The 10,699-nt window shown below is 40.7% G+C and overlaps 1 protein-coding gene across 4 annotated transcripts in view; it reads right to left on the bottom strand.

The window, feature by feature from the left end:
• Nucleotides 1-1,632: 1,632 nt before the first annotated feature.
• The window catches only part of PAK5 (p21 (RAC1) activated kinase 5), a 302,646-nt gene continuing 293,579 nt past the window's right edge, over nucleotides 1,633-10,699 (bottom strand). For 3 of the 4 annotated variants that reach the window (XM_045362506.3, XM_074004777.1, XM_074004776.1), the window contains 3 exons: nucleotides 8,839-8,964; nucleotides 7,078-7,212; nucleotides 1,818-3,856 (listed from right to left, as the gene is read on the bottom strand). In XM_045362506.3, coding sequence (XP_045218441.1) covers nucleotides 3,701-3,856; nucleotides 7,078-7,212; nucleotides 8,839-8,964 — 417 coding nt within the window. In that variant the 3' untranslated portion in view covers nucleotides 1,818-3,700. Of the gene's footprint in view, nucleotides 3,857-7,077; nucleotides 7,213-8,838; nucleotides 8,965-10,699 lie in introns of all 4 variants that reach the window. The other variant, XM_005568358.5, reaches the window with a different exon arrangement.

The following is a 10,699-nucleotide window of genomic DNA, read 5'->3' as shown; positions in this document are numbered from 1 at the left end:
TCTCTCCTTTGCTCAAGTTAAACTTCTACTAGAGGAAGAGGTAGAAACTGGGAGGTAGTGGCAGGATACAGGGTGTGCTCTTGTATTCTCCCTTTCTTTCTCTTAAATACCTTCTTCAAATCATGGGGTCTCACACTAACACATGGCTCTATTCTATGTGGACCAGTGGGGAAGGGAGGTTCCAGTAGCCTAGCTGGCTGTAGTCAGCTGCCTTGGAGATGCTATTGGAGGAAAGGGAGAGGCCTGAGTCTCATTTTGGTTCCACTAAAAACTACAGCTTCTGCTTTTTGGAGTGGTCTTTGTGTAGATGACATATGTGGTTTTTAGAGTAAGGGTCAGCTCCAACTTGGCCCTGTCTCCATGCAGAAAAGCAACCATATCTCCCTTCGGTTGCCCCCATGGTGCACTCCTCCAAATCACTCTGCAGGTTGGGCATCCTGTTACTTAGTTAAGTGGTTTGACACATTCCCTGCTGTCCTCTCCATGTCCCATCAAACATACTCGAGGGAACTCCATGTCTCTTCCATGCCCAGTAAAGGCAGAGGAGATCAGTCCAGGGAAGGTTGCCTCCGCCTTTGTCTGCCCTGGTACGCGATAGACAATACCTTTTTTTCATCCTGCTAGCTCAGACTACTCCCTGAGGGTTTTCACCTTCCAACATTTCTGGATGGGAAATAGGCTGTTTATATACAAGTTCCCCCACCCCCCAACTTCATGAGATCAATATTAATATCCTCCTTGTCTCCCAAAGTGGAGGAAAGAGCCCAACATTCTCTTCTAGGCTCCCAGAGAATTCTCACCACACCCTCTTGAATCCAAGTTCTACTATAAAGACACATGCACATGTATGTTTATTGTGGCATTATTCATAATAGCAAAGACTTAGAACCAACCCAAATGTCCATCAATAATAGACTGGATAAAGAAAATGTGACACATATACACCATGAAATACTATGCAGCCACAAAAAAGATGAGTTCATGTCCCTTGCAGGGACATGGATGAAGCTGGAAACCATCATTCTCAGCAAACTATCACAAGAACAGGAAACCAAACACCGTACGTTCTCATTCATAAGTGGGAGTTGAACAATGAGAACACATGGACACAGGGAGGGGAACATCACACACTGGGGCCTGTGAGGGGGTGGGTGGTTAGGGGAGAGATGACACTAGGAGAAATACCTAATGTAGGTGATGGGTTGATGGGTGCAGCAAGCCACCACGAGACGTGTATACCTATATAACAAAACTGCACGTACTGCACATGTCACCCAGAACTTAACGTATAATAAATAAATAAATAAATAAATAAATAAATATCCCTCAGATCAGTTTTGCATCTTTGGAACAGGGAAGTAGAATGAGAGTCTTTAGCCCTGAACCTGGTTTTCCTTGAACTTGGCCTTCCAGAATTTAGTAATTTTTTTTTTCAGTAGTGGTATCGATATCACCATCTTACACTCTTTACAATCTCTAGGGATGGATATATTTGTCTTTAGGTCATGTCATCACAATGTTACATACAACTTTGTACCAACTCATTTGCACTCCCCGATATCACAAAGAAATCATTCTTGGTTACTCAAGAAAATAAATTTGGGAAATCACTGTTTCCAGTAACACAATGGGGAAAAGGCAAACATTTATTTTTATTTGCAAATGCAGTTTCTGCCAATAGTTAGTGCTCACAAAACCTTTTAAGCTACAGTAACTTTTGGTAAACTCAATGAACTTTAAAAAATACCTGATGGTAAGAAAATTACAGAAAAATTTCCATTACACTGTCAAAAATGTTTGGAATCCAAAATCCACTATTTTCTGCAATAGTTTTTAATATTTGTTCTGGTTTAAAAAAGATTTTCTTTTTCTTTTCTTTCTACTTCTACATAGTCCTGGTTAAATTAATACAATCTGTCTCATGAACATTTAGGACTGCAATTTTCTGGATTTAGATTGTTTTTATTCTCGCATATTTATATTAATACTTTAATATTTTACATAAAACATTGATTTGCTGTGTTTTATGAAGCAAAATCATAGATCCTATTTATGGAGGCATTTCCAGTTTGAAGGAAAACTGAAAATCTAATCAGTAGAAGGTCATTTTATGCCTTTTTTTCCTTTTTAGCAGTAATAAATAATTAGCAACCTAGTAATTACAAAAGTTCTTAATTATGCTTAGAGCAACGAGAGCGCTATCACAAATTTAAATTCATATTTGTTACAGTATATGAAATAGTTAAGAAAAGCCTCTGTTTTTCCAGTTTGGTAACAAATGGCTTTTGTCTGATGCATAATTAATAGAAACTAATGATGACTATGTAGCTCTTCCAGAGTTTTAAAGGCAAATCTATATTGGCCTACAATTAACATGCAAATTCATCCAACAAGCAACACAAAATGTATTGTAGTAGTCATTCATTTTATCAACATTCAAGAAGATCTAGACAGCAGCACGACTCTCCTATGTCGGAAACACATTATAACATGGGCACAACCGAAGTCAGATCATACCTGGTAAAATACCCTCTTGCTAATTCGTCCTCTAGAGTCAGTTCAGACTTCCAGCACGATACATGAACAATAGCGATTAATACTGTGGTACAAAGGTAAATACAGACAAGAGTTTGGTGTGCTAGCATACAGAGTTTTAAAAATGGTGACGAACGAAACCAAACGTCTTGCCCTGTTCTCTCCTTTCCCTTTGTGAGCCTGGAATTCTCACGGTCTCACTGAAACATTCTATTTTGGGAACTGAGTCCAATGATCCTAGCACTGAAATTGCTCCCTGGGAGGGAAATTTGGCCACAAGGGAACATTGTACCCATTTGAGAAAGGGCACTGAGGGAAACATTGTGGTGTGCAAAAAATGGTTTGCTACTAGAAGCGTTGACGGAAAACGTGATTTTTAAAAATATTTAGGTTTATCCCAAGGAGTGGTATACTGTGGCTCAAATTTTATTTCATTATTTTTGGTTGGATTAATGAAACGTGCACACTATCACCATCACTCTTAATTCTTCTTCCATCAAATAAGACACTTGTTAGGATAAGAAAGATATTTTACTAAAGCTGACGGTGATTGAGAGTCATTCAGTATTCAAAGTTCCTAAAGAATCATTGGTTCTCTTAAAGGGATAAAAAAGTAGGAAAGGCTTTGTTCAAACTCCTGCTAGTAAACAAGTATTACTTCAACTGATACAATGGCTACATGACATCAAAGTACTATAAATTATCAAAACTATCGTACAGAAAAATTACAAATTCGTTGCAAAATACATTATACTGCTACCATTAAGAAAAAAGTGCTTTTTGTTTTCCTTTCTTTTTTTTTTTTTTTGCCAGAAAAGTATTCTTTCAATATAGAAAATCCTACATGTTACCCTGCATGTGGCTAGGATATATCATAACGGAGTTTGTACTGAGTCCTTCTGATTTGCTGGATGAAGGGCTGAAAAATATATTAATGACTTATTAAAGCCGTGCTCCAAATGACCACGCCACCTGTCAGTGGAGAGATGCCTATTTAAGACACAAGAAGATGCCCTGGTCTGTCGAACCCTGCCGGTCATCACACTGTCCCACCAATTGGCTGGTCTAGAATGCACAGGCCTTTTGCATGTTCTGTGTTTCCTTTTGTTCTCCTGAATTATTCTCATGTCCTCATCTAGCTTTGCCACCTACACGAATCCTCTGCTCAGTGATGCCTGTATTGTCTCATGAGGGGGACGATGCAAGACGGTGGACCTGCTAGTTTTAAGAATGGATGTCCGAGGAGTTCCTGGGCTGTTGCTCTCTGAGAGGGCTCCCTCACCAACATCAGGTCTAGGAATCCCCGGAGCACTGAAGAAACCTGTGGAAACACACAGATACCGATCTGAGGACTAACACAGACACCTAACCCAGTCCCCAAAATGTTTTCCCCATTCATCCTATCAACAACTTCTAATTCCAGAAAGTTACCTTAAGGAGAAAGATGTTACGAAAGCAAAAGCAGGTCTTGCCTTTAAAATTCCACTTTTTCCTTACCTTTTTCAAGTTTGAAATAATAGGTGTAAATGACAAATCAACTAAGAATGAAAACTTATTTACTAAATACAATAACAGTGGCAATCACAGCAATAAGAACAGCTATTACAAAATGTTTAGTATGTGCAGGTGCTGGTCGCACATGCTTGATGAAGCATGGTGAAAACAGGGAGCCATTTTATTTTTCTAACAACTGCAACCACACAGGCTCTGTGGAATCCCTTTCTTTAAGAGAAACAAGCTCGGCCGGGCACGGTGGCTCAAGCCTGTAATCCCAGCACTTTGGGAGGCCGAGACGGGAGGATCACGAGGTCAGGAGATCGAGACCATCCTGGCTAACACGGTGAAACCCCGTCTCTACTAAAAAAAAAATACAAAAAACTGGCCGGGCGACGTGGCGGGCGCCTGTAGTCCCAGCTACTCGGGAGGCTGAGCCAGGAGAATGGTGTAAATCCGGGAGGCAGAGCTTGCAGTGAGCTGAGATCCCGCCACTGCACTCCAGCCTGGGTGACAGAGCGAGACTCTATCTCAAAAAAAAAAAAAAAAAAAAAAAAAAGGAGAAAAAAGCTCTTGTAAGGATATCTAATACATCTCATTATTTTTCTTTAAAGGTCTTGTAATTTACTTTTTAAAGGTATATCTTACATTATGTATATATTTAGAGATGAGGGCTCACTATGTTGCCCAGGCTCAAACTCCTGTGCTCAAGTGATCCTCCCACCTCAGCCTCCTGAGTAGCTGGGAGTACAAGCACGTGCCAGCATGCTCAAGTTCCCCTGCACAAATACTAAGCATATGGCTCAATGGATTTTTTACATACACTTACCCCTATTTACTTTCCACTCCTATCAAGACATAGTCATTATTTTAATTTCTAATAGCATAACTTAGTTTTGCTTACTTTTGTACTTTACCAAAATGGAGTCATATATTTGATTTTTTCTCCGTCTGGCTTCTTTCGCTCAGCGTTGTATCTGTGAGATTCATCCCCGATGTGTGGCAAAAGTTATATCTTTTACATTACTGTGTAGTATTCATTGTCCAATTATACCACACATTACTTATCCATTTGGGAAACAACCTTGGGCTGGTTTCCAGTTTTTTGAAACCATTAGGATTAAAGTTATTCTTGTACATGGTTTTAAAGAACATTGGCACTCATCTCATTGGGTATGAGACTATTTTCATATGATATATTTTTAGTCAATTTTTTTTTTTTTTTTGAGGTGTAGTCTCACTCTGTTGCCCAGGCTGGAGTGCAGTGGCGCAATCTTGGCTCACTGCAAGTTCCACCTCCCGGGTTCACACCATTCTCCTTCCTCATCCTTCTGAGTAGCTGGGACTATAGGCACCCACCACCACGCCTGGCTAATTTTTTGTATTTTTAGTAGAGACGAGGTTTCACCGAATGAGCCAGATGGTCTCAATCTCCTGACCTCATGATCCACCCACCTCGGCCTCCCAAAGTGCTGGGACTACAGGCGTGAGCCACCACGCCCAGCTGCTTTTCATTATTTAAACTTAGTCCAATCCAGTAAAAATTTCAATCTCTTTTTTTTGTTGTTGTTTATGTTTTTGTAGGTCCACATAACCTATATGAGTGATTCCACTGGGGCTCTTCCCTAAGACCTAGGGGTGAGGAAGGAGGAGATATTACCATTGCAAACAATTCTCCTCCAAAAGGCAGCCACACACTCTCTTTTACTGTCATAAAATAGATAGGAGGAGAGGTGTGTATGGGGCCAGTGTTTATAGTAGTAGTCCTACAGAAATGATCCTCTGAGTGGAAATCTCGCAGCTCCTACAGTGGTGATTCTTGGATGAAGCATCATTATTTTCTGAGCTCGTCCTAACTGGCAATCCTTGGAAAACAGGAAAGACTCCACTCAGTCTCTTACAAGCATTATATTAACCATGACCTTCATTGCCCTGTACAATCTAGCTCCTGCCCATCTCTCCAACAAGGCCTACCTTTTTCCCCTTGCTCACTTTGCTCTGCAATATAGGCCTTCTTTCTTGGCTTAAGGCCTTTCCACTTGATGCTCCCCCTGCCTGGGACCTTTTTCTCCAAGATCTTTACATGCCTTGTACCTTCTTCCTATTCAAGTCCCAGCTCTGTTGATCCCTCCCTAGAAATGGCTTCCTTCAGTCTTCAGCTTAAATCAGTGATATGGTTTGGCTCTGTGTCCCCACCCAAATCTCATCTCAAATTGTAATCCTCACATATCAAGGTAGGGACTTGGTATGAGGTAATTGGGTCATGGGGGCAGTTTCCCCTATGCTATTCTCACGATAGTGAGGGAATTCTCATGAGAGCTGATAGTTTTATAAGTGTCTGGCATTTCCCCTGTGCTCTCTCTCTCCTGCACCATGTAAGACATGCCTTGCTTTCCCTTCGCCTTCTGCCATGATTGTAAGTATCCTGAGGCCTCTCCAGCCATGTGGAACTGCGAGTCAATTAAACCTCTTTTATTTGTAAATTACTCAGTCTTGGGTATTTCTTTATAGTAGTGTAAAAACAGACTCACACAACCAGCTTTCAATCCCTTCTCCTGCACACTCCATCACATCACAGTATGTTTTTCTTTCATAGTATGTACTACACTCTGAAATTATTTTATTTGTTTGTTTGTGGTTTATTATCTGTTTCCCCAACTAGAATGCAGAGTCTAGACCCCAGAGTCAGAAAATCTGGGGTCATGCATGGTGACGTCCCAAGCTATTAGATGTCCCCAGCATGTAATAGATGCTGAATGAATGAGTATGGCATAGAGCACCTGATTTACTCTTCTAACCAAACCTTTGGGATAGAGGACAATTGTAACCCATTTCATAGATGAAGAACTCTGGGGTAGGAAAGGCTGAGTCACTTGCCCAGTAAAAGAATAGAAGAACAGAGATTCAAACCTAAGTGACTAGTTCCAAAACCCATGCCCATAAACCAGGATCTCCCTGCTGGATGTGGTAAGTCAGTCTTAAAAACCAGAGAGAGACGGAAAAATCCAAAAACCATTCTGCACTTCAGCAATAGCTGCTGCTTCTCACCTTGTGTAGGTCCTTCACTCTTGGAGGTAAACTGTCCCGGATCCTCCGCATTGCCTGGAGGGGAGGCTCGTTGAAGTAGGGGGGCTCACCATCGATCATTTCTATCACCATGATCCCAAGGGACCAGATGTCCACCTGTTGGGCACATCCCACTGGTTATCTCGGGCAAGGAGAACATTCTGAAATGTCAAGTGCGTCCACAGAACCCAAGACGTTCATACTCATTCACAAATGAATATGGTATTTGTAACCTCTCAACATTTACAATACAGATTTATAGGCTAAACTGCTGGGTAACTGAGTTTTTGCTAACAACCTTTGCCTTTTATGGACAACTTCAGTGAGGGTTCCACCCTTCAGATATAAATGAATATCTTAACGTTCTAAAGTTTAGCACTTTAATTTTTACTCTGTAAACTTTAGTAGTTAACTGTCTATTAGGGCAGATGAGAAAATCTTCCAGTTTAATGCTATGAGAATGGAGAAGAAGGTTGTATTTAAACCATAAACAAACAAGAAAGTTTTGACATATTTGTAACAAACTGCAAAGGGCTACCTTGCAGGAAGCAGAATATATTCTGATTCTTTTATTAATTAGATTTAAAAATAGTTCTTTTCTCCCCTACTTGGGAATTTCCTCCCCCTACTTTTTATTATCATTTCAAAACAGCATGCACAAAACCTCGCTTTACAAAAGCATTTTCAGGGATTGGAGAAAAGAAAAGGAAGAGATGACAAGCAATTAGTAAAGAATGGGAAGTCAGGACAATGAGGAGCCATCACTGTGCTATAAACTCCCAGTTCCACTCACTTCCCCGTTAGGGCCTCTTTATACCTCTTATCTGATGAATGTATTGCTATTATCACCCCTTGCAGTGACCTTCACTGAGAATTTATCTCTCAGGACCACAGTGAGAAAAACAAGTTGAGGACTCATCCAAGGTCAAGCAAACAAGAGAAAAAGATTCTGCCGTAACTTATGCTGATGTCCTTAGTTCATTGCCATGTCTTCTCATGCTTCTCTTCTCCCAGAATCACCATCCAGACTACAAAGTGTGGAAACCCTATGGCTAGCCGAAGCATGCCCTTTGGCTTCCACCTGTATGTAGCCTTATGTGCCTCTGAGCTTCCACCCATGCTATTACCTCCCAAGAAGGCCCTTCCTCTACTCCCTCTGACCCTGCATTTTTACACTTCCAGGCCCTACCCCTTAAAAGATTATGAGTGATTATTTTCATTCCAGTGGGAACAGAAATTGTGCCATGTTTTTGACTATGAGTCACATATTATTTTTTTCCTATAAGAAAACACTATGTAGGTCCTTCACTGTGAGATGTAAACTGTGTTGAAAACAGTTGCTCATTTAAATATCACCTCTGTTTTGTGGTACTTTCTTTGATCCTCTTTCCTTCCTCTGAATCCTCATGCCTGCTCATCTGCATGTCTCCAGTCACTTTGCAAGTTGCATTGTCTTGCTTTGTGTGTGCCTGCTACTGAGAGTGGGATCAGAGTTGGAGTGACTTCCCCACAGTGTCCACTGTAGGACTGCAATAAAGAGCCCTTGGATAAATACTGCAGTGATCTACCCCGGGGTGGGCAGGCTCCCTCCTGCCATAGCCTACATCTGTGCCTCCTCTAGTGAGTGGGGATCCAATGTGGAGTCAAAAGTCATTGCCCCCATCTCCTGTGGTCACCAACTATCTCAGAACCCTGTGCCTGTCCCAGTCCTGCCACTCCTGACTATGACTGTGACCCCCTTACCTCTGTCCCATAAGGTAGCCTAGAAATCACCTCAGGGGCCATCCAGTAGGGAGTGCCAACCAATGATTTCCTCTTCGGCACCTCTTTGGAAACTTGAGCACAGAAACCAAAATCAGATAACTTGATCTGAAAAGGAAAGGAATGCAATAAACTAGCAATTTTAAAACAATGTCTGCTAGACATGAAAATACAAACATAGAGAGTTTCAAATTTCAAACAAAACAGTCTCATCAACAAGCCTTGGTCATATAAGGGGAGGGACTGTCAGACCCTTTTATTGGAAAGGCATGGTCCATTTTAATGGAGAAACTTCTCCTGGGCCCACCAGGATCAACTTCCAAATGTCTAAACTCCTGCTGCTTACATTCCTTCTATAAAATGATGAAACAAAAACAAAAAACTTTACAAATTAAATACACCAGAAACAACAAATTTGTTACATCCCAAGCCCACAAGTTTAATGTAATATAACAGATGATGCTTTCATATACGTAAATTGCTATTCTCAATGTGAATTTTGAACAAACTGATAAAATTTAGGTTCCTTTGAGTTGAGCACATTCAGATTTCTATGTACCGTGAGGCAAATCAAAGAACCATCTCTTCTCTATATTTGAAATATTGCAAGGCCTTTGTTTACTCAGGATGTGGAAATGTCACTTTTAGTATTGGATCCCCTTCCCTTTTTGGTTTGACCCTTTGTCCATGACAGTTGAAGCTACCAAGGTGAACATCAATGGAAGTGGAAACATAGGCATAGAAACCGGGTGTCAGCACTTGGTTGTAAGGGGTTTAAGGTGGTCATCCGAAGGGCTCAGTGTATATACATGTTATTTACCTTAGATATCATCGAGGAGAAAAAAAGACTTGGAAATTTCTTTCCCAGAGCTCATGTACTCTTAAGAACATACTGCACAGTTAAGCACCCTGCTGGTTTATGAATTCTAGATGACCAGGATTCAGTTTATTTCTGGAAGCCTTAATTTCTAGTCATGATGACCTGGTTTGAACTTCAAACAGCCTTATGAAAGAGATATCAAAGAGCCACTTAGAATTGTTGGTGATAATAGAACACAAAAGAAAAGAATGGTTCAGAATGACCATTTGAAGTTAAAAAAATTTTTTAAATCAATAGTACAGTCTCCAAGGTATGAATTCTCTCTTAATTCTCTTCACACCTCCCCGAACTTCCTCTTTCAACCTTTTTTTTCCCTGGCTCTACCTCTGCCATCCACCTCTTAAATATTGGGGTTCCCTAGGATTCTGGGTTCCTCTCTCACATCTTCTCTTCTTAGATTCTCTTACTGGATACTCTTTTTCTTTCTATGCTTAGTTCAGACCTCTCTCCTGCATTCAAAACCTGTATTTCCAACTAGTGTATATTTCTATATGGATGACCACAAGTACTTCCAAACTCAGCATCCCTCTCTCTGCTCCAAAACCTGACCCCTTTTCCATCAATCCTGTTCTAGTGAATGACACCAACATCCACCAACATCTATCCATGAAAATCATCCTTGACTCTTCTCTCTATCTCGCTCCAAATCTTCCTGGTTAGAGTTTAAAAAAAAACTATCTCTGTAGCTTCAGGACCCACGATAGTGCTTTGCCCATGATAGGTTTTCAAAATCAAAATTGTTGCATGAATTGACGAGCCTTAATCATAAGAAGTGAAAGAGGCCTCTGCAAATGAAGAACAAGTGCATTAATATATTATAAAGACCAGGATTCAGCAGGGAGGTCTGAACCAAAGACAAGATTCCCCCTGCCACACATGTTATTATGGTAATTTCCAAACGTACAGCAAAGCTGAAAGAATTACAGAGTGAACATCCCTATATGCATGAGTAGATTCTATAAT

This window comes from Macaca fascicularis, chromosome 10 (assembly GCF_037993035.2).
Source record: "Macaca fascicularis isolate 582-1 chromosome 10, T2T-MFA8v1.1".
In the NCBI taxonomy this organism is placed as follows: Eukaryota; Metazoa; Chordata; class Mammalia; order Primates; family Cercopithecidae; genus Macaca; species Macaca fascicularis.
This window is presented reverse-complemented; position numbering and strand designations above follow the sequence as displayed.